The sequence below is a fragment of the Rhagoletis zephyria genome, unplaced genomic scaffold (genome assembly GCF_001687245.7).
Source record: "Rhagoletis zephyria isolate East Lansing unplaced genomic scaffold, Rhagoletis_zephyria_1.1 Rzeph_scaffold_00233, whole genome shotgun sequence".
Taxonomy (NCBI): domain Eukaryota; kingdom Metazoa; phylum Arthropoda; class Insecta; order Diptera; family Tephritidae; genus Rhagoletis; species Rhagoletis zephyria.
The window spans coordinates 41865-67240 of record NW_016157317.1 but is presented as its reverse complement, the minus strand read 5'-3'; the positions used below and the strand labels follow the sequence as shown (position 1 = coordinate 67240).

General features: G+C 43.0%; 1 protein-coding gene across 3 annotated transcripts in view; it reads left to right on the top strand.

Moving 5' to 3' along the window:
• Positions 1-25376, top strand: part of LOC108358298 (fez family zinc finger protein 2-like) — a 131634-nt gene that overhangs the window by 67891 nt on the left and 38367 nt on the right. The window contains exon 2 of one of the 3 annotated variants that reach the window (XM_017609540.1): positions 13187-13401. The exons of the other annotated variants lie outside the window; for them this stretch is intronic. Within the exon in view, the coding sequence (XP_017465029.1) occupies positions 13187-13242 (56 nt within the window). The 3' untranslated portion in view covers positions 13243-13401. Of the gene's footprint in view, positions 1-13186; positions 13402-25376 lie in introns of those variants that run through there. 3 annotated transcript variants of the gene reach the window in all.

Here is a 25376-nt window from a genome sequence, read left to right as displayed (position 1 = left end):
GACTATGGTTGCCGTATGACATATTTCGTTTGTACCATAATTTTCCTTTAAACATATCAAACTAGATCTCGGAGACACTTTCATCTGATCACAATTTCTAATCAGATCTTTTAGAAAAATGTTTAAAATGTAGCTTTTGAGCCAATTAGTAAAGTGCAAGTCTGAAGTTACCAGAAAATTTCGTTGATTTTTTGCAATTATTTATTTTTTGCTGACAGTGTCTTCCACATACAAAAAAATGTCGAACATAGTTTGTATGGAAGAAACTCTCAGTAAACACAAAAAAAACAATACCAAAAATCAACTAAATTTTTATGGGCGGCAAAACTTCATTTTCAAAATTTTTATAAAAAAGTCTGAATAGAAAGTTGCGAATTTGTATGCAAATTTATTGCATTTTTCCGAGTTTTGCACAAAGTTTAGAAATTGTATGCTTATGTTTTCTGATGTATTTAGTATAAACTATATTTTCATAAGGAACAAAAAAGGTACATGCATTGTGAAAAATTATCTGTGCTTTAGTTGTGATAAATTGTTTTGTTTTGCTGGTGCACGTTGTAATGATTCCATGATCGCACGTTTTTATGTTTTTGTTTGTTAAAATAAAATTTTACTACATCCTTTCGTACGTAATTAGTGTCGAAACGAAAGGGAAGGGAGCGAGAGGCCTCTCCCCCCCTTAAGTGTCACGGTTTGGCAACATATCTGGCAGAACCAGGTATAGTTGATGTTCTTGAAGTCACGGTATGTGAAACAGGTTGGTATTCTGGTTGTTTGAAAATCAAAAATTAAGAAAATCAAGTCGTGTCTCGAAAAGTTAGGTGCAGACAGTTGGCTACAGTGGAGGGATTTACTAAGGTCATTCACAAAAAATATGTCAAGCAAAGTGCTGTTGGTGTTAGTAAAATGTGTTGGTAAGTAGGCGTTAGTCGGAAAAAAACCTAGAGACTCCATGCTAAGTTTTAAGCTGCAATCGACAATAAAGTTGCTGTTGAAATCACCCGCTACCACAGCGTTGTTGTAGTTGTCGAGTAATGGTTGAAGAAATTCGGTGAAATTGGAGAAGTTAATATGACGATTGGGTCTGTACACACAGTCGACCAGGAGCTTGTTTTAACCTGAAAAGATATCAATGAACACATATTCCACAGGGTCACCACAACCAGAAGCACAACATACAGTGATGGACAAAAGTCTACATACACACCGCCTCTTTTCGTTGATTTGAAAGTACAAAAACTTTATTGAAAAATGTGTTGATACAGTTTTATTTGAAACCATTTTCTATTCACAATAAACTAAAAAAAAGTCCATTCTTTAACATAAAATAACAAAGCTATGAAAGCGCGAAAACACTACTTAATCCTAGATATTATTGATTTTTAGTATTTAGTTGGTCCACCATTAGCATCAATAACCGCTTGAAGCCGTCGTGGAATCGAGGCTACTAAATTTGTCAACTCTGCAGAAGTTATACTGTTCCAAGTTTCTATTATGCGCTCTTTGAGTATAGCAGCGCTAGAAACCTGTTTTTTCTAATTTTGCGTTCCAAAATTTCCCAGACATGCTCAATAATATTTAAATCTGGGCTTTGTGATGTGTGTTCAATTGCCTTGGACCATGGTAGAGCAGCCAATCCTTAACAATGTGTGCCGTGTGCTTTGGATCGTTATCCTGTTGAAAGATCCAACGTGCACCCAGCTCCAAGTTATCCACCGAAGGCTTCAAATTATGTTCCAGTAAAGATTTGTATTGATAACGATCCATATTACCCTCGATAAATGCTATTCTTCCAACTCCAGATGCCGCAACAGTTCCCCAAACCATTACGTTGCCATCACCATGCTTCACAGTTGATAATAACTTCTTCGGATTAAGTGCAGTATTTTTTTTTTCCTCCAAACTTTTGCCATTCCATCGCTGTCGAATATATTGAACTTTGACTCATCTTTAAAAAAAACTTTTTGCCAAAAATCCATCCTCTTTTCTTTATGTGATTTGGCGAACTCCAAGCGAAGTTTACCGTTTTTTTTTCAGAAATAAGAGGCTTTTTGCGTGGTGTTCTACTGTGGAAACCGTTATTGTTTAGAGCTCTTCGAATTGTGCTTGGATGGACACACTTGTTTGATGTGCTTGCTATATGTTCGGCTATTTTTGGAGCAGTAACTTTTGGATTTTTGTCCACTTCTTTGAGAATAAAGCTGACGTCACTGCGAGATAGTTTCCTCGGGCGGCCATTGCGCGGCTTATTTTCGGTAGAACCACTATTTTCAAAGTTTTTTTACAATGGTCTGTACTGTTGGTCGACTCAAGATTAAAATTTTTGAAATTTCCCCATATGATTTGTTTTCTTTTCTGTGCTGCATAACCAAATTTCTTACGTCAACTGATATTTCTTTCGCGAAGCCATTGTTGATGCTTAAGTATTCAAACCACAACTAAATTCCATATTAGCAAAGCACCAAACATAGTAAAAGGGAAAAAAAAAAAACGGTAGTTTACCGTTATCACAACACAGCATACCAGTTTACAAGCTATGAACTTCGCTCTGTTTGTACACTTTTGTCAACGCTGTTTCTGCGTTTTTTACCATAAATTTGTTATTTTATGTTAAAGAATAGATTTTTTTAGTTTATTGTGATTAGAAAATGGTTTCAAATAAAACTATATCCACACGTTTTTCAATAGAGTTTTTGTACTTTCAAATCAACGAAAAAAGGCGGTGTAAGTAGACTTTTGTCCATCACTGTAATCTACAAGACAAACAATTTTTAACATATATTAGGTCTGTTCCAATAGCAGTCCGGTTTACAGAATTTAGTCAGAACTTACAGGAAGTCGTTCCTATTGACATAAAACCTGTAAGTGGGAACACTTTTGAGAGAGTAACTGAGCAACTGTTCCTAGTCAGAAGTTACAGGATTTAGTCCGGAGTTTTTTTTCCTGTAAGTTCATGAAAAGTGTCAAACGATCAGCTGATTGACATGTGCAAACAAAAACAGAAAGCGGAGAAAGCAAAGAACCTTATATTTGTTAAAAAATGGAAGTAAACAACGAAATATTTGAATATGTATAGATTTTAATAATTATTTAGTGATATTTCAGCCAAATCAGTGTTGTACCAATGACATGTAAACAAACCGACTGACGTTTTTACAGGAAATAGTGATTTTTGCGTTCCCGTGCACTTCTGCATCCGTTCTCCTTTTACTCTCACTTGAGAGAGTAAAATTGTAGTTTGACAGTTCCACAGGTTTTAGTCCGAAGTTCTAACTAATTGCGACACCACCACGATAACCACTTCTATCAGCTCTGAACAGTTGGTATCATTTCACTTTTATCAAATCATTACTGTGAAATGGTGTGGNGCGACACCACCACGATAACCACTTCTATCAGCTCTGAACAGTTGGTATCATTTCACTTTTAACAAATCATTACTGTGAAATGGTGTGGACCACGTTTCGGAGACACAAAGAATATCAATATCGGAATCCTCAAAAATATATTTAAACTCATCAAGCTTTTTGTACAAGCTTTGCGCATTGAGGTGAATTATCTTCAACCCAACCGCTAGTTTGCTTAAAATGCGCAAGATGGTGTTAAGACAGCCTTTGGAACTCGCCTGCTTATATTCCAAAGTCAATACACAATACTTTAAATGCACTGTAGTTGGAATTTAACAAAACTAATAGTAAATTTAACCAGAAATATGTGGAAATAGAGTAAGTAACGCAGTAAAAGAAGAGATAAAAAGAACAATAATAGCAGTAGTAGTAATCATACATCTTGTGGATCATCGCTGTTTTGGTGTATATTCCCGTCGCGAAAGGAGTGGATACCAGGTGGACTAGTTCGCTCCAGTTCATTGAGTATATCCAGGGTGTACATTGCGAGCGGACTGTTGTTTTTATGTTGCCTAATGTGAACTAAGCCTCCTCTGGTGGACACAGATGCAACTTTTTTCCGTTTTTTGAGATTAAGGGCTGACTTGAAAATTTGGTAATTATAGTCTGTTCCAATTGCAGTACGGTTTAGAGGATTTAGTCAGAACTTACAGGAAGTCGTTCCTATTGACATAAAACCTGTGAGTGGGAACACTTTTGAGAGAGTAACTGAGCAACTGTTCCTAGTCAGAAGTTACAGGATTTAGTCCGGAGTTTTTTTCCCTGTAAATTCATGAAAAGTGTCAAACGATCAGCTGATTTGCATGTGCAAACAAAAACAGAAAGCGGTGTAAGCAAAGAACCTTATATTTGTAAAAAAATGGAAGTAAACAACGAAATATTTGAAGACGTATAGATTTTAATAATTATTTGGTAATACTTCAGCCAAATCATTGTTGTCCAAATGGCATGCAAACAAACCGACTGATGTTTTTACCCGTGCACTTCTGCATCTGTTCTCCTTTTACTCTCACTTGAGAGAGTAAAATTGTTGTTTGACAGTTCCACAGGTTTTAGTCCGAAGTTCAAAGGAACAGACTATTGCATTGTTAGCGACTCGTTATGTAAAAGTATGTTCACATATCAATATTATCTCACTCAAAGCTCGTTTTTTAATCACCCCGTTTACACAGGCAAATCTCAGATTATTAGCCGCCAAATTTGTTGTGCCCGAGTCCCCAGTCGATGATGATGGAGTAGCTGTCCCACCGCCTGACTATGACGAGGTACGAATAGCGATTACGCGGCTGAAAAACAACAAAGCTGCTGGAGCTGACGGCCTGCCAGCCGAGCTATTCAAGTACGGCGGCGAGGAGCTGATGAGGTGCATGCATCAGCTCGTATGCAGAATATGGTCAGATGAACGCATGCCCGACGACTGGAATTTAAGTGTGCTCTGCCCNAGGAAGAGGAAGGCCTCCTCTGCGTTGGAAAGACCAGGTGGAGAAGGACTTGGCTTCACTTGGCATTTTCAATTGGCGTCAGTTAGCACAGAAGAGAAATGACTGGCGTGCTGTTTTGGACTCGGCCAAAATCGCTTAGGCGGTTACAGCGCCAAATAAGAAGAAGAAGAAATTTGTTGTGCTTGTTATTCTCACATCTCAAGGAAAAGTTATGTTTCTTCTCTGTGCCACCGTGATCACGTTGTTCTGCTATATTAAGCAATGTAAATATATTTTAACTTAACATTTTATTAAAAATACCTTTACAACCTCTTTTCCTTGCTACCGTCCATTTTTGTTTACTTTTACATTTGCCATTTCTCCTATTTTTCGCAAAAACAATCGACAAAACTAGGATGGACACCGAAAAGTTATCGGTCAAATCTGAGAATATTTTATAATTACAGATTAACATTCTAATCTCTGGCTTATCTCTTTTTCTTATTACAGATAAGGGAGTTAAGCTCAAAAATGAGGATAATCTCCTTATATGTGAACCTAGTATTAACAAATGATACTTTTTCTTTAGGTATTCAAGTACAATAAAATATCAAGTGTCTTTATCTTTGTCGCAGGAGAGTTTCCATACAACAGTAATCAGCTGCGTCGCAAGGTGGCAAATTTTGCAACAAATGCGACACTTGCAACAACTTTGCGACGTTTCATTAATCCCACTATTGTTTATATTATATCTATGTTAATATGGAATAGTAGCTTGTGTTGAAAGGCTGGCTTTAGTATAATACGGCATTCGCAGCATACGATTGCGAATAACTCACTGGTGTCGAGCCGTTGAAGAACTTTTGGCAAATAAACGTGCAAGAAATAGTTCCGATACTAGCAAGTCATTATTCTTATTAAGCTCATCAAAAAATTCCTTGTCGTTTAAAGGATAAAGGGAATGCCGCATTATACTAAAGCCAACTTCTCGACATAAGCTACTATTCCATACCAACACAGCTATGTACTACTAATTTTTTTATTTTCGAAAATGAGAATTTGGCAACATTGATTTGCTTACACATCACCAGTGTTGCCAGAACTTTTTGGGGCTAGATTGGCAAAAAAAACGGCTAAAATATTTTAGTGAAATTTCACATAGACTCTGGCAAAAAACGGCTAAAATTTTTAGTGAAAATCCACATGCTTTATTTAAATAAATCGCAAGAAACGAAAGACTAGTTAACACCATTAATTTATATCGAGTGTATATTCCTCATCATCAAATGAATCACTATTGTATATATCACCTGAATTCATTAATTTTAAGAGATCGTCATCTACAGTAAAATTATGGCAGCATTTTTCTTCACGTTTTAAACCGTATCTTATATATAAAATAGCGTTTAACGTTTTAACGCACATTGGATTTCTTTGCTTAGTTTTTATTATATTCATTGAACTAAATATTCGCTCTACTTCTGCATTACTTATAGGCAAAACAAGAAAACTAAAAACTAGGTTTCAAAGGTCAGCAAAAGGGTTTTTGGGAAACTGATAAACTTCGGCATAAACTTCGGCCCAAAATTTTACAGTTGAGTCTAAATTACTCCAGGTATGTAACGTTAACCGTTGCCATTGCATCTCTATGGATGTTATTTCGTCGGCATTATATTTGTGTTTTTGTTGCTGTAGTTGAACAAATACTTTTGGTTTAATTACTCTTAATGCATTTCCAACCGAAAAAAGTCAATTTTTTTTAGTGTGGCAATATTTGTAGGGAGGCGTTGGCGTAATTCCTTTATTAAAGTGATAATAAAATAGCGACCATTTTCTCGAATTATTTTCTCGGCTTCGTGGTCAAAAGCGTTTGTGCTTACTTTTGTTTTTAAATACTCTTCAAAACTGTGATAAAACCGAGGAAATGGAGCAAGGTATGGTTCCAACGGGGAGCATATAGGATCAAATGTGTCCGCGCTAATAACCACTAGGGAGCATAGATGCGAAAGTAAAACATTGAGTTCATTAAAAATCTTCATTGGGTCTGCATTATTGCTTTCGAACAACTTGTTTACTTTTTGCACCTGAAAATTAGGCAAATAGTAAAATCGGCTAAAAACGGCTAACTTTTTTTTACAAACCGGCTAACAAATCGGCTGCCGGCTAGATCGAATTTTCTCCGGCTAGTTGCTATCAAAACCGGCTAAATCTAGCCGGAAAACGGCTAAAATGGCAACGCTGCACATCAATATTTTTTACTTTTACCGGATTTTACACGGTTCAAGTATTGAATTCAATTCTGCTTGCTAGTGGAAGAGAGGGGTTGAGAAGAAAAGGGAAGAGTACATGTGCATCTGTACCGTCACCTGGTTCCAAGTTTCTTGCTTTGCTTTTGACATTTTCGTGGTTTCCCATTTAAAGAACCAAAAACTGGAATTCAACCAAATTGAAGCGTGTAAAAGAAAATAGAAACACACAAAAGAGAACTAAACATAGTTGCTTAGAAATACATACTTGAATTACGTAAATCGGGTGTAATCAAATTAGAAAAAACTAGTTTGAACATCTTTTCGGAACCATACTGAATAACTTAGTGAGAGGGCAGGACCAGGATGAACGTATTTGCATAAAAATTTATTAAAGCAAAAATGTTTTGGGTAGGCGTCGGGGCCAATGATAACCATCAGTTACCACCTCTGCATGGTTGTAAGTCATGCAGAGTCCCTACGGATTGTAGCGCTGTGGCTTTGCCGCTTAAACTGTGTAAGAGTTTTTGGGAGTGTGCGTCAAGCGGAGTGTTGAGCACCGGTTATTTATTTAAGTTAAAAAATTGGGTAGGCGCTGTGGCCAATGGTAGCTCTTGTACCACCTCTGTATGCCGAAAGCAATACAGAGCCCCGTGAGACAACTCCGGAGGAGTTGTGATGCATCAAGCGAATTTGTTGAGCATGATTTGGGGTGCCAGCAATTAACTACTTTAGTAGGTTTTGTTCTGCGGCAGTTGAGAAGTGCATAAAAATGCACGACTTTTCGTCTAGTGGATGTAAAATAAGCCGCGAGTGTCCGGCTCGAAGGGCCATGAATAACTCAGTGAGAGGGCAGGACCCGGATGAATGTATTTGCATTTTGAGTAGGCGTCGAGGCCAATGATGACCATCAGTTGTCACCTCTGCATGGTTGTAAGTCATGCAGAGCCCCTACGGCTTGTAGCGCTGTGGCTTTGCCGCTTAAACTCTGTAGGAGTTTTTAAGAGTGTGCGTCAAGCGGAGTGTTGAGCACCGGTTATTTATTTAAGTTAAAAAATTGGGTAGGCGCTGTGGCCAATGGTAGCTCTTGTACCACCTCTGTATGCCGAAAGCAATACAGAGCCTCGTGAGACAACTCCGGAGGAGTTGTGATGCATCAAGCGAATTTGTTGAGCATGATTTGGGGTGCCAGCAATTAACTACTTTAGTAGGTTTTGTTCTGCGGCAGTTGAGAAGTGCATAAAAATGCACGACTTTTCGTCTAGTGGATGTAAAATAAGCCGCGAGTGTCCGGCTCGAAGGGCCATGAATAACTCAGTGAGAGGGCAGGACCCGGATGAATGTATTTGCATTTTGAGTAGGCGTCGAGGCCAATGATGACCATCAGTTGTCACCTCTGCATGGTTGTAAGTCATGCAGAGCCCCTACGGCTTGTAGCGCTGTGGCTTTGCCGCTTAAACTCTGTAGGAGTTTTTAAGAGTGTGCGTCAAGCGGAGTGTTGGGCACCTGTTATTTATTTAAGTTAAAAAATTGGGTAGGCGCTGTGGCCAATGGTAGCTCTTGTACCACCTCTGTATGCCGAAAGCAATACAGAGCCTCGTGAGACAACTCCGGAGGAGTTGTGATGCATCAAGCGAATTTGTTGAGCATGATTTGGGGGGCCAGCAATTAACTACTTTAGTAGGTTTGGTTCTGCGGCAGTTGAGAACTGCATAAAAAATGCATACCCAATGAAGGACGAGCGAATTATTTTTAAACACAAGTGCGTGTGTTTATTCGCTGCACTTGGTTTTGGGCGGGAGTGCAATACAAGTGAGTGTGTGTATTTGCTGTTGTTTGTTTATGCGGGAAATGCATAAGTCGCTTAAACGCATACTATGGTGTTAGCAAATAATGTAAATCTATAAGAATAGACAACACGTTATAATTGATGCGAGTGTGAACATCAGGAGCGTGCCTTCTCTTTTCATCCAATCAAAAAACGTATTACGTACGTACGTAAAACGCTACAATTATAACGTGTTGTCTCTTCTTATAGATTTACGTTCTTTGAGTGTTAGTGATTCTGCGTCGATGGAAGAAACTATTGATATAAAGCCAGGGTTAGTCAAATTTTGGAGACTAGTGTTCGCCCAGCATTTGAAATTCTACCGCTAAAATTAAGGGGTAGTTGATGTGCGTTGAGTTGAGTTGTGTTGGGTTAAGGTGAGTTAAGGTAAAATAACATTAGTTGGGATGGGTTAAGTGGAGGGGAGTTTAACTTAGAACTTAGCATAGCATAATACTACATAGCATAACATAACATAATATTACATAACACCACATACAGCGAGAACATATCATAACAAAACACAGCGCGCCTTCTTAAGTTGTATCTCCTTTTTTATCTTTATCACATTTCCTATCTTTATCTTTGTGTTTATCGTTTTCTATGTTTATATTTATGTATATGTTTATGTTTATCTACATCTTCATCTTCATATGCTTCTTCGTCTTCATATGCTTCTTCATCTTCATCTTCAACTTTATCTCATCTTTATATTCATCTTTATCATTATCTTTTCGTTTATCCTGATCTTCATCTTCATTTTTTTTCATCTCTACATAATATGTATATATGTAATATATTATATTCACCCACACCTTTGCCATTATATTGAGTATTTAAATTTACCTTTCTCTGTGCTTTTATCTTTAGCGTTCTTTACCTTTATGTTAATTTTTGCCTTTATCCCTTCCTTCTACACACTCAACTTTTTTTTCTTCCTTACATGAATCTTAATCTACATAAATCTTATTCCTAAACTGCTGCTTAGCACGTTTCTGTAATTCAGTATCAATATTAAAGCATACATTTATACATTGGTATCACTTTTGAATTAATTTTTTCGCTTTATGCTGCGCAACTTTGAAATTTTAAAAATTGCCTGCACATCAGCATTAAAATACCTTTCTAATGATATATAACTGCTTATACCTTAGAAGTATAGTTTAGCCGTAAAAGGGGTGTAAAGGAAAGATGATTGCCTATTTATGTATAAGATTCTTGTATATCCTTTTGATACTTTGAGTGGATAAATAATCATGTAGAAGCTGGGGTACGGTTCGGCTATTTGTTCAATGATTTGGATTCTTGTTGCACACGCTTGGAATATGGACTTCTCCGTAAATTTTGGAGTGAGTTCTATGCAAAAATACTGTGGCGTAGCCGGAGTTGGACTTATGAAAGTTTTTTGTAATTCATTTGATTTTCTACGATTGGGAATTTTAAGTTTTTATTTCATCAGTTTAAAATATTTTAAAATCTAAGAGAAAGGACAAAGTTACTGAAAATATAACAATTAGCTAATTCTTACTAAACAAAACTAATGGGTATGGTTAGCAATCGAACTTCAGTTGCATTGCTAGTTGCCAAAACGATATTACAGATGGCAACTGGCAACTCTCAACTGACAACTGCAGTTGCTACAAAGTGTGTATACAGGCGACTACATTTTTGTGGTTGCTGGGAATGTTTTGGAAGCGTATTTAGGAGGAAGCGTATTATACTTTTTAATAATTTGAACGATATTAACATTTTGCAGTGCAGTTTGCTTTTACAGAATTTGGTAAAAATTAGGTTATCTGCACACTTGTCGTCCAGTCACAGTTGCGTTATCGTCTCGCAAATCGTAGAATATGCAGAAACGGATAAGTACGGCACTGTCGTTTGCTAATCGTTGTGCACGCATTGTTTGTTTACATTTTATGGGGAAAAATTAGTGAAAAAGCTAATATTTGCATAAAAAATAGTATTGTTTGCATAAAACCTGTGGAAATTATTAAAAAGTGGATAATTGCATTAAAATTCAATAAATGTGAGCGTTTTAACTATAAAATATGACGAAATTGTAAAAAGTCTCTGTGTGCATGCACAAAACACATTTCAGGAAAAGAAAGGATATTACTGAAAAATTATATCTAGACAGTCTATATTTCACAAATTGCAGTTTTGTGAATATTTCGCGAAAATATCAACCAGAAAAATAGAAAATACCTGCTCCAGGTGAATTTATAGACGCCAAATGAATGAAAGTGTAGTCGTCATGTAATCGTTGCATCATGATTGTGGCGATGAAGCAAGTATGGTTGGACGACCAATGTGCAGAAAGCCTAACAAAACAATAACTTGAAATTTAAGCTGCCGTGGAGTACGCCCATTAGGCGAAACAAAAGCGAACACTGATTGCAAATTTTTTCCTTTATCAACTGAAGCACCTCTTTTAAAACTACCGACACACCAAGTTTACCAAATTGACGTCATTGCTGTGGCACTTCCTTCTGCGAAAAATCGAAGAGGTGCGCAAGCTTTTTGTGTGCGGAGGTATTAAAGTTCAACGAAGTTGTTCATCTGTTTATTAACCAATTATACTACAGCTTCTTTTGGAAGTCCTCAATATGCTTTGAAAATGAACACAAAACGATAATAAAAGAAAAACCTTGAAAGCATTAACTTAGCTTAGCTTACAGTGCACGCGGTAGCTTGCACATTTAAATATCGCCTGATTGAGGCCGCGTTCATGCAATTCTCTTTCTCTTAAACAAATAATTGTGATGAACTTCGCGCGTGGGTTGGCTGAAAAAATCCTTGCCAGGATATTTATAATTAAGTATTCAAAAATCATTATTACTTTTTAATTTTACGCTCAATTGTTTAATGAATAAATGTATTACATATGGGTATTTCCAAACTACCGTTACGTGATACTTGCCTGACAAACAGCCCTGTTCTGCAATCAGAGTCGGAATCGCATCGGAAACGGAATTCAATTCCGATTCAGAATTTATAAAGCGTTCTCATTGAGCCATTAACTCGAGTTTAACGTTTTAAGTTTATGAACAACTGTCAAGTGTTCCCATTGGGGTGTTTAAGAAGCTCAGAGTTTAATTTGACATATTTTGTTTACTTTTTCTTATTCTCATTTAGGGCCGGTTACTCAATGTCTGGTTAACACTAATCTCCGGTTAAACATAGTTATCGACGTTACCGACTCCCTGTTATATGCATGGAGTCGAAGTCGTCGATAACGATGTTTAATCGCAGATTAGTGTTAACCAGACATTGAGTAACCGGCCCTAAGAGTAGAGTTAAGCGTTAAACTCCAAATGGCTCATAAACTCGAGTTAACGGCTCAGTGAGAACGCTTTATTAAATGGTGTTCCACAATCCACCCGGAACTTTTGTTTCGAAGTTAATAACGAATCCGATTGTAGAAAAAAAGAAACAAACCTCCTATTTGTCAATTTCGTTCTGAAGTATTGTCTGGTTAACACTAATCTGCGGTTAATTAGTGTTAACCAGACATTGAGTCACCGGCCCTTAGTCTGTTCCCGTACTACAGGATTTAACACACACACACATAAGGGCCGGTTACTCAATGTCTGGTTAACACTAATCTCCGGTTAAACATAGTTATCGACGTTACCGACTCCCTGTTGTATGCATGGAGTCGAAAACGTCGATAACGGTGTTTAACCTCAGATTAGTGTTAACCAGACATTGAGTAACCGGCCCTAAGTCTAAAATACCAACCGTTTAGATTAAGAAAAACAAGAAATGAGGAGCGATAGAACTTTTTCAGCACACCAAAGTTATTCGGTGGAAATACATAAAAACCAAAGCCAATAAAAGAAGTTAAAGTTCAACTTTTCCATTTCTTATGTGTTTAATATCTCGGAAACTAGTTACTTAACCGATTAAAAAATTATTGATGATAATGTCAATATAATTTAAATACCTTTTATGCCACTATAACCAGTTTTAAAACTAATTCTAAATAAACGCCATGTAAAAAAATATTTTTATATTTTTTTTGTGCTTTTCAGTAATTCCCCACTAAAAATATAAAAAGCATATAAATTATACACATAAATGAAACACAAATTACCTTTATTTTGACGTCATAAGTTTTTTAATAGGTTATGTTGTTCATAAGATATTAATATTAAAAAAATCTAAAAATTTGATTTTAACCACTGATATCTTCTTTATATTTTACTTCCGCCAAATAATTTTGGTAGGGTTGAAATCAGCACAAAAAGTTCTGTCGAGCTAAATATTTTGTTTTTGCAGCTAGATTGTTGATATTCTACACTTATGTGCACGGAACGGCCTCGGACTATTTCTGATTAAATTCTGAAGTACGGGAACAGACGAAGGCAGTCTGCACACGGTTCGTATAGCTTTAGTCGCGTTTAAAATTTTGTATGCAGAAATGATTCCTCTACGCCTCAAGCTCGGCACACGAAGCAACTTCAAAGCGTCAAGGTATCAGGCAAATAATGTTAAGTGATGAAGAATTATTATTTCTCTACTTAATTTTTAGTTATTTTTCTATTATTTGCACGAATTTTTTTGTTTTATCGTTTTTTTTTATGAAATGCATGCACGCACACCGAAAATTGTAAACAAACTTCTTTCTCTTTTCTAAGCGTACGTGCGCCTAGCTACCAACACTGCAGTACGCCAAGCGTACTAGCATGCTTTGACGAATTCGTGAAGCTCACGACTCATATGCAGCCCTCCATTTAAATGCACGTGTGCGGCATCAAAGCGTACAACTTTCGTATGTGCGTCTAATACGCGTCTAAAGCTATACGACCCGTGTGCAGACTGCCTTACTGTCGGTAAGTTGGTTGCAGGTTTGAATTATTAAAGACACAGACCAAATTCGATAAAAAAGGGTTGCATTTGCATAAACTCCAAATAAAAGTGGTGTTTAAGGAGTCTAGCGAGATTTTTTGTATGGTATAATGGCGAAAAATTTTGCACAACCGCAGCAATCCCATGGAATTAGCGAATTAGCGGACTATGAGTAAGTAGTATGCAAAAACCTGGTTTCTTTTTCCCATTTCAAACTATCATTTTATATTTAACAACTTTCATGCACTCAATGTGATAAAAAACCAGCGTTCATCAAGATTTGGGTGACTTGCAGCCTTATGTACAAAGAAAGTTCTATACCCGCAGTATTGAAACTGGGAGCAACGCGAATGGACCAACATCGCTTTGGGAAGGAGCACCGTTTCCAAGGTGCTATCAGAAATGATTTCCCTTACGCAGTCAGCACACAGGTCATATAGCTTTAGGCAGTCTGCACACGGTTCGTATAGCTTTAGACGTGTATAAAAATTTTTATGCAGCAACGATCCCTCTACGCCCCAAGATCTGCCCACGAAGGAACTTCAAAGCGTCAAAGTATCAGGCAAAAAATGTTAAGTTGTAACGTAGCATTCGATACAATAGCTACGATACAATAACATACAGCATCGCATATACATACAATATTGTACATACATACCGCACCGCACATACGTACAACATTATACATACATACTCCACCGTACATGTAAATACCACTGTACAGACATATTACATTACAATGTACATATACACAATATCACTGCTAGCAGCCCTGCTGCATGCCCGAATAACTCACCAACCACTTCGCTCACTACACTGCACAAATCGGGACGGCACACGACGAATTCTCAACAAGCATCCAGCGCAACAGGTATAAAAGACTTAACAAGTGCGCAGTCAAGTCAGTCTTGCTTGGTGGGTAGCTGACTTGACTGGTCGATGAGCGGGTGGTGTGCTTGCGCACTAATGTCTTGTCGGCCAGCCAAGCCAAGCTCGGCATAACCATAACCGCCGCCCCGTTCCAGCCCATACTCGTGTAGAGTGCGATTATGGGAGCGGCAGTGCCTGAGTCTTGCTAGGTCGCTTCGCTCCACCGGTTGCCGAGTGCCAGTACGAACAACCCGTTGCTGTTAGAAGTCACCCGCTGCCGAATATCACCCGTCGGGACGCCCTCGTTGCTCAACAGTTGTTGAGAATCACCCGTCGCCCCGCTGTTGCCAAGAGTCACCCGCCGTGCTGCTAGCGCTCTCACCGTTGCCCCGCTGTTGCCAAGAGTCACCCGCCGCGCGGCTAGCGCTCCCACCGTGGCTCAACTGTTGCCAAGATTCACCCGCCGTGTTGCTAGCGCTCTCACCGTTGCTCAACCGTTGCCCCGCTGTTGCCAAGAGTCACCCGTCGCGCTGCTAGCGCTCCCACCGTGGCTCAACCGTTGCTAAGAGTCACCCGCCGCGCTGCTACCGCCCTCACCGTTGCTGCGCCGCTCCTGAGAGTCATCCGCCGTGCTGCTAGCGCTCTCGACGTCATCCGCTCCGACCCGACCGCACGATCACAACGAACGTCATCTCTCCCTCTCGCTCTCTCTCTCTTTGGACCCAAGGTTGCTAAGCATTCTAGTCGTAGCGCCGTGTGTGTGTCTGTGTGTTCGAAGTAAATACACGATAATAGTGTGTTTTATTTGGTGGGGGTTAGTGGGACCTCCGCTGGACTCTGGCTCGGCTGAGTTCACCTCAACCTTTGACAAAGCCCACCTCTTAAATGGCGCNTTATACATACATACTCCACCGTACATGTAAATACCACTGTACAGACATATTACATTACAATGTACATATACACAATATCACTGCTAGCAGCCCTGCTGCATGCCCGAATAACTCACCAACCACTTCGCTCACTACACTGCACAAATCGGGACGGCACACGACGAATTCTCAACAAGCATCCAGCGCAACAGGTATAAAAGACTTAACAAGTGCGCAGTCAAGTCAGTCTTGCTTGGTGGGTAGCTGACTTGACTGGTCGATGAGCGGGTGGTGTGCTTGCGCACTAATGTCTTGTCGGCCAGCCAAGCCAAGCTCGGCATAACCATAACCGCCGCCCCGTTCCAGCCCATACTCGTGTAGAGTGCGATTATGGGAGCGGCAGTGCCTGAGTCTTGCTAGGTCGCTTCGCTCCACCGGTTGCCGAGTGCCAGTACGAACAACCCGTTGCTGTTAGAAGTCACCCGCTGCCGAATATCACCCGTCGGGACGCCCTCGTTGCTCAACAGTTGTTGAGAATCACCCGTCGCCCCGCTGTTGCCAAGAGTCACCCGCCGTGCTGCTAGCGCTCTCACCGTTGCCCCGCTGTTGCCAAGAGTCACCCGCCGCGCGGCTAGCGCTCCCACCGTGGCTCAACTGTTGCCAAGATTCACCCGCCGTGTTGCTAGCGCTCTCACCGTTGCTCAACCGTTGCCCCGCTGTTGCCAAGAGTCACCCGTCGCGCTGCTAGCGCTCCCACCGTGGCTCAACCGTTGCTAAGAGTCACCCGCCGCGCTGCTACCGCCCTCACCGTTGCTGCGCCGCTCCTGAGAGTCATCCGCCGTGCTGCTAGCGCTCTCGACGTCATCCGCTCCGACCCGACCGCACGATCACAACGAACGTCATCTCTCCCTCTCGCTCTCTCTCTCTTTGGACCCAAGGTTGCTAAGCATTCTAGTCGTAGCGCCGTGTGTGTGTCTGTGTGTTCGAAGTAAATACACGATAATAGTGTGTTTTATTTGGTGGGGGTTAGTGGGACCTCCGCTGGACTCTGGCTCGGCTGAGTTCACCTCAACCTTTGACAAAGCCCACCTCTTAAATGGCGCCCCGAGCAGGGACCCAGCTCTGCAGGCGCATGTGCAAAAAATTTTACAAGCACCAACACTGCGGAAGCGGGCTCGCCGAACACACCACAACTAACAGATGACACACGCGCCAGCGAGAGCAAAACCTATTGGTTGGCTGAACGTCGACTCCCTCAGCTGGATATACTTGCTAAAGAAGGAGAAATTGATAGAAGAGTGCAAGCGACACCGAATTTTCGTAGAGGGATACACAGTCGCTGACCTGCGCAACGCGCTTAGCGCATATGTAAAAGCAGAGCGCAACCGCAAGTCAACAGAGGATTTACTGAGAGACCTAGAAGAAGAGGTCAAAGCAGAAGAGGACAGGCCAGTAAAGCTGCCTCGACAACTGTAGTCCACAGCCAGGAGAAATGAAGCGTACAGCATCAAAGCGTAATGAGATCAGCGACGCCGAGCTGATGAATACTGTCCGTCGATGGGACGTACACTTTACAGGAGGCGACGCGCTACACGACTTTCTGGAGAGAATCGAAGAACTAGCCGAGTGCTACCGCATCCCACTGGACGACCTCCACCTACGATGGCTTGCGCGTGGAATACCGCCTTTTTGCCAAGCAGGGAGAGTTCAAGACGATCGAAGAGCTGATGGATCTCACTGACGAATTTGAGCTTCTGAAGGGCGAGGAGGCCAGGAATGGCAGGCAGGCAGCACACAGCCTAGCTCCCCTAGAAGAGAGGTACAACAGCGAGGAATCCTGCTGGCGGTGCAAAGGACGCGGGCACCTCCGCTTCCGATGCCGAAGGACGAAAAGACTGTTCTGCTCTAGGTGCGGCCGAGATAACGTCCTCTCCTACATCGACGAGTCCATACGTCAACAACTAGAAGAGAGGAAAATCCAGCATCAACCTACTCACCGAAACGTACAACTGGCCGATCAAACATGCGTCTCCAGCTTGTACACTTATCCGGTAAGAATAATGTTTAACGAGCGAGCGACAACAACACTTGCTTCGGCACTCCCAAATCTCGCAGAACACATGATCCTGGGGATGGACTTCCTCAGAGACANTACCCCTAGCCAAAGGATCACGGCCATATACCGCCTTCACCGTCCCAGGGAGGGGGCTGTTCCAGTGGAAAGTCATGCCGTTCGGATAACACTCCGCNCGAATTTGAGCTTCTGAAGGGCGAGGAGGCCAGGAATGGCAGGCAGGCAGCACACAGCCTAGCTCCCCTAGAAGAGAGGTACAACAGCGAGGAATCCTGCTGGCGGTGCAAAGGACGCGGGCACCTCCGCTTCCGATGCCGAAGGACGAAAAGACTGTTCTGCTCTAGGTGCGGCCGAGATAACGTCCTCTCCTACATCGACGAGTCCATACGTCAACAACTAGAAGAGAGGAAAATCCAGCATCAACCTACTCACCGAAACGTACAACTGGCCGATCAAACATGCGTCTCCAGCTTGTACACTTATCCGGTAAGAATAATGTTTAACGAGCGAGCGACAACAACACTTGCTTCGGCACTCCCAAATCTCGCAGAACACATGATCCTGGGGATGGACTTCCTCAGAGACAGAGGAGTTGTCCTCACGCTAGATGGACAATCACTGCCCGCAGCCATCCCGCGAACAACAGATTCACCCTCCCAGCTGTGTGCTCTGACCGAGAGAGAACACCTGAGCAAGGAGCAGAATAACCAGCTGGCCGAATTCCTGACACACCACAAGAAGACCTTCAGCGGAATCACCGGACCCAGTACTGCAGCCGAGCATGTGATCACTCTCAAACACAACCGGCCGCTGAAGCAGCGCTACTACCCCCGTAACCCGGCTATGCAACAAGTGATCAATGCTGAAGTCGATGAGCTGCTGGCAGCTAAGCGGATCGAACCATCAAAGAGCGCGTACAGCTCACCGATTGTCCTAGTTCGTAAGAAGCAAGGAAGCTGGAGGATGTGCATAGACTACCGCCAACTCAACGCCGCCAGCGAACCAGACGCACACCCACTGCTCCAGATTGGAGCAATCTTCGACCAACTCAGAGAAGCGAAGTACATATCCACCATTGATTTGAAAAACGGCTACTGGCAGATACCCCTAGCCAAAGGATCACGGCCATATACCGCCTTCACCGTCCCAGGGAGGGGGCTGTTCCAGTGGAAAGTCATGCCGTTCGGATAACACTCCGCTCCAGCGCGCTCTCGACGCGATTCTCGGCCCGGAACTCCAGCCGAAGGTATTCGCGTATCTAGACATCATCGTCCTAGGAGACACATTCGACGAGCACATGGGCAACCTACGAGAAGTGTTCGAACGACACCAGAGAAAGAGGATGCAGGTGAACTTCGACAAATGTAGCTTTGTGCAACAGAAGCTCCACTACCTCGGCCACATCGTTAGCTCCGAGGGCATACACACTGATGCTGCAAAAATATCCGCCGTACGAGAAATGCCAGCGCCTCAGAACATCCGAGAGCTTCGTCGATTCCTTGGTCTTGCATCATGGTACCGCCGCTTCGTCGCCGATTTTTCCACTCCTTCAGCACCACTCAACCAACTGCTGAAGAAAGGCCAGGCTTGGATATGGGGCACACCACAATCAAATGCATTCCTGACATTAAAAGAGAAGCTCACGAGCGCGCCAGTACTCTGCTGCCCCGATTTCTACCGCCCCTTCTTCCTCCAAACCGACGCCAGCGGAGAAGGGCTCGGAGTGGTCCTGTTTCAACGCCACTCCGACCACGAGAGAGTCGTGGCGTACGCCAGCCGAAGCCTAAACGACCTGGAGAAGCGTTACTCGGCCACTGAACAAGAGTGCCCCGCTGTGCTATGGGGGATACGCAAGATGAGACCGTACCCGTAATCACCGACCACCACTCGCTGAAGTGGCTAGACTCGCTGCAGAACCCATCCGGACGACTGGCAAGATGGGCGCTCGAACTCCAGCAGTATAATTTTGAAATCGAATACCGTAAGGGAGCACTGAACATAGCATCGGACGCACTCTCGCGTTGTCCACTAACAACTACCGATGACATACCAGACACGCTCCACACCGTGGAAACCAGCACCAGCGATTGGTACGAGAGGAAACTGAAGGTGGTACAGCAACAACCCAGTCGCAACTCGGACTACCAAGTCATCGACAATAGACTGTTCCGCCACATCACGCCGCGCAACAAGCTCTCCCGCGCACCTCAATGGAAGCTCTGCATCCCCACCAGTCGTAGACCAGACATCCTGCAAGAAGTGCATGACGCCGCGGCGGCCGGCCATCTAGGTGTCAAGAAAACTCTCAAACGAGCGCAGCAGAACTACTACTGGCCGGGGATGTACCGCGACGTACTCAAGCACGTGCGAAGATGCCTACCCTGCGCCGAGTATAAGGTGGAACAAAGACGCCCAGCAGGATTGATGGCCACCATGCAGTGCTCACGGCCATGGGAGATTGTCACGGCCGACTTCGTCGGACCGCTGTCGCGCTCCAAACAAGGAAACACATGACCCCTCCTCATCCTTGTCGACAAGTTCTCCAAATGGGTTGAACTAGTCCGTGTACGCCAAGCAACCAGTGCAAACGTCATCAAAGCACTCCAGGAGAGAGTCATCTACAGGTTCGGCTGCCCCGCCGCCTTTCTCAGCGACAACGGCAAACAATTCGTAGGCAAAGCGCTAGCAGCATTCCTCGGCGATCAACGCATAGAACAAATTCACCGCAGCATACGCCCCCCACGAGAACCCGACCGAGCGAGCCAATCGAGTAATAAAAACCATGATAGCCCAGCGCTCGAAAGCAGATCACCGCACCTGGGACCAGGAGCTCCCCCAGATCGCCTTCGCTATGAACACGGCTCAGCACGAATCCACGCAAGCTTCCGCCGTGGAGATAAACTTCGGGCGCAGCAGCGGCCACGGCAGATACGCTCCGAAGGGGCAGTACCTGAAGAGCACCCCGAAGCAACTCCAGCCATCTTCGAGTTATGGACAGAGATAAAGAGGCACCTCACCGCGGCAGCCAAGCAGCAGAAAAAATACTACGACCTGCGTAGACGGCCGTGGAAACCTAAGGTGGGGGAGAAGGTTATGAAGCGTAGGCAAAGCGCTAGCAGCATTCCTCGGCGATCAACGCATAGAACATAAATTCACCGCAGCATACGCCCCCCACGAGAACCCGACCGAGCGAGCCAATCGAGTAATAAAAACCATGATAGCCCAGCGCTCGAAAGCAGATCACCGCACCTGGGACCAGGAGCTCCCCCAGATCGCCTTCGCTATGAACACGGCTCAGCACGAATCCACGCAAGCTTCCGCCGTGGAGATAAACTTCGGGCGCAGCAGCGGCCACGGCAGATACGCTCCGAAGGGGCAGTACCTGAAGAGCACCCCGAAGCACCTCCAGCCATCTTCGAGTTATGGACAGAGATAAAGAGGCACCTCACCGCGGCAGCCAAGCAGCAGAAAAAATACTACGACCTGCGTAGACGGCCGTGGAAACCTAAGGTGGGGAGAAGGTTATGAAGCGAGATCACCCACTCTCCTCTGCTGCCGACCACTATGCTCAGAAGCTTGCTCCAAAATTCTCAGGCCATAATCGCCAAGTACATATCTACCAACACGGTGAAACTCACCAACCCCGAGCGGCCCGACAAACAACCAGCGCACACACACCTGCAGGACCTAAAACCATTCACCACATAAACAACCAACCAACTACCGAAGCTGCAGCGAAAAAACCAAAACCACTCTCCATCTTCTCGTTCCACGTTTTATGAATTAGTCGTTTCAGACACACCGCAGTGATGAGCCGCCGGAAACCCCATCCAGCTCCGCCAGACGAGCCACAACGCATCCGACCGTGGCGACCGCCATTTGAGAGTACGCCGTGGCCACCAAATAAACCAGGGATTCAGAGGATTCAGATTTTCCATGGGCCACCGCTGATACCAGCGACCGCGAAAACACATAAGCCGCTATTGGCCGTGCAAGAAATGGGCACCGATTTAAAAGCACACCATCAACCCCAGTCAGCTTGCGTCCGCCCACCGCCAACGAAAGTCACAAATCCACAGCGAAAACGCGGCGACCGTCAGGCGTGCAACTGCTCGAAGCCGAAATGAATGACTTCCAGCAGCATTTTAAATTGAGGCGCCCCACGAAGAAAAGGAAGTCTTGGTTACAAAAGTACAAAAATAAACCAGTCCTAATCTCTCAAAAGGGGGCAGACCACGCCATCGTCAATTACCAAGGCATAGAGTACAAAATGAAGTTCGTCGATTGAAACGCGCGCACAACCAGCCAGCCGCTCCAACGCGCTTTACCCACATTGGGTCTCACAGATTATCTTTGCATTTATAAGCCTCTCTTATCATGTATTTGGAATACTAATAGACTTAAGCAATTCATCATTTTTTTTCTCTCATATATATATATATATATTCTAATAGAGGTAAAGCAACTATACACGTAGAACGTGCCCGTTCAGTTTGTAAGAAAAAAAATACCTATTGCCCTCTTTACATATATACTATACGTACAAATAACATAAGAAAATACGAATATTCGCTTTTCTTTTGTAAAATAATATATATATTGGTTACCACACACACACACACACCGGCCGAGCCACCGTCTCCGTGCGGTGGTAAATTATACCTGGGCTCTGCCTATAGGTCGTGAAGGTCCATAGGACCAAAACTCTAGACTATAACGTAGCATTCGCTACGATACAATACCATACAGCATCGCATATACATACAATATTTACATACATACCGCACCCCACAGACATACAACATTGTACATACATACCCCACCGTACATGTAAATACCACTGTACAGACATATTACATTACATTGTACATATACACAATATCACTGCTAGCAGCACACCAGCAGCATGCCCGAATAACTCACCAACCACTTCGCTCCCCACACTGCACAAATCGGGACGGCACACGACGAATTCTCAACAAGCATCCAGCGCAACAGGTATAAAAGACTTAACAAGTGCGCAGTCAGGTCAGTTTTGCTAGGTGGGTAGCTGACTTGACTGGTCGATGAGCGGGTGTTGTGCTTGCGCACTAATGTCTTGCCGGCCAGCCAAGCCAAGCTCAGCATAACCAATCGCGACTAAATGGTGTGCCTTCGGGCGCACTAATTGTCGCCGACTGGCTAAGCCAAAACCAAGTACGACTCAACCCGCCGACTGACCGGGGATTGCACGCCTTCTTATGCATCCTTATTTGTCGCCGGCCGGTTGAGCCTCCGACACCGTCGCCCCGTTCCAGCCCCTACTCGTGTAGAGTGCGATTATGGGAGCGGCAGTGCCTTAGTCTTGCTAGGTCGCTTCGCTCCACCGGTTGCCGAGTGCCAGTACGAACAACCCGTTACTGTTAGAAGTCACCCGCTGCTGAAGATCACCCGTCGGGACCCCCTCGTTGCTCAACAGTTGTTGAGAATCACTCGCCGTGCCGCCGCCGCTGCTCAACAGTTGTTGATAAGCGCCCGCCGTGCTGCTAGCGCTCCCACCGTTGCTCCACCGTCGCCCCGCTGTTGCCAAGAGTCACCTGCCGTGCTGCTAGCGCTCTCACCGTTGCCCCGCTGTTGCCAAGAGTCACCCGCCACGCTGCTAGTGCTCCCACCGTGGCTCAACTGTTGCCAAGAGTCACCCGCCATGCTGCTAGCGCTCTCACCGTTGCTCAACCGTTGTCCCGCTGTTGCCAAGAGTCACCCGCCGCGTTTCTAGCGCTCCCACCGTGGCTCAACCGTTGCTAAGAGTCACCCGCCGCGGTGCTAGCGCCCTCACCGTTGCTCCGCCGTGCTGCTAGCGCTCTCGCCGTCATCCGCTCCGACTCGACCGCACGACCACAACGAACGTCGTCTCTCCCTCTCGCTCTCCCTCTCTTTGGACCCAAGGTTGCTAAGCATTCTAGTCGTAGCGCCGTGTGTGTGTGTGTTCGAAGTAAATACACGACAATAGTGTGTTTTATTTGGAGGGGGTTAGTGGGACCTCCGCTGGACTCTGGGCGGCTGAGTTCACCTCAGCCTTTGACAAAACCCACCTCATAAAGTGATGCAAAATTATTATTTCTTTAATTAATTTTCAGCTCTTTTTCTTTTATTTGCAAAAATTTTGTTTTATCGTTTTTGATGTGTATACATCTTTGGTTTCGGTAGGGGTAAAATTTACGAAGCTGTAACGCATATCCCAGCACAATATTTCGAACGGCTTAGCATGTGTATTTCAGCATAAGATTTTTATTTTCATTAGAAGCACCCTGTGTTCGCTTGCCAAATGGTTGCATACATTTAGGCATATGCGTAGTAAGTGGCTTTTCAATCGTTATGAGCGAAAAAGTTTTGTTTATTGATTTATGTATGCATTCTTGTAAATATTGTTAATTTTTTGTTTTTGTTAAATACATACAAACTGTTATGAAAAAAGCATCCANAGTATGTAACCGTGACATATATAACCGGCTGTTGATGAGCTCGGACTCGTTTTTAAGCAGTATTTCGGTTCATGGCCAAAAAAGAAAAAATATCAAATCGTTTTCCCCAGACACAATAAAGCTGCTGTTACCCTCTAAATCCGTTGTCAAAGATGTGACAAAGGAATAGTTTGAGGCAAGCGAAGATTCTGAAATCGAAAACTAATTAACCACTGATAGTGTACACACATTTTATAAATAAAGGTAGTCAATATATTTAAATAGTAAATTATTGGCTAATATATATATTTTATTAATATAACCTATCTGTAATACAAATTATTTAAATTTTACATTTGATAAACAATTTTGAGTAGATAGAGGCAATAAAATATTTTTTGCCGCATAAAACTTGAAAATCTACGTGAACAACTTTCGTATGTAGCATCTAATACGCGTCTAAAGCTATACAACCCGTGTGCAGACTGCCTAAGACGCGTATTAGATGCTACATATGAAAGTTGTACGCTTTGATGCCGCACACGTGCATTTAAATGGAGGGCTGTATACGAGTCGTCAGCTTCACGAATTCGTCAAAGCAAGCTAGCTGCAAATCGCTTGGCGTACAGCAGTGTTGGTAGCTAGGCGTACGTAGGCTTAGAAAAGAGAAAGAAGAAGAAGTTTGTTTACAATTTTCCGTGTGCGTGCATGCATTTCATAAAAAAACGATAAAACAAAATCCATGCAAATAAAAGAAAAATAACTAAAAATTAATTAAAGAAATAATAATTTTGCATCACTTAACATTTTTTGCCTGATACTTTGACGCTTTGAAGTTGCTTCGAGTGCAGATCTTGAGGCGTAGAGGAATCGTTGCTGCATAAAAAATTGTATACGCGTCTGAAGCTATACGAACCATGTGCAGACTGCCTTATGGAGCGAAAGCTTTGCTCAAAGTGGATAAAATTGTTCATGTCTGAGCAAAGGAGTCCTCAAAATGAGTGTTTTTTTATATGAAAAAGTTTTTGTAAAATGAGTTTTTCTTTATTTCAGATTTGCGATCATATGGTAATTAGAGCTATTGATACTTGTCATCATAGTTTTATACGGCTTTTCCACGTCACCCCAATTACGTATCATCGCATTCGTAATTCGCACCCCAATTACCCTTCGAATTACGTAATTCACCATACAAAATATTGAGAGCGAATTACCTCATTTGTTGGTAATTCAGATCCAATTACCATGCGAATTACGAACAAATCGGTTCCGTCTCTAATTTTTATCGGAGATTTATCGAATATATTTATAAACAAACGGAACGGTTGTGCTATTTTTTGCTCATGTGAATTTCTTGAAAAAAA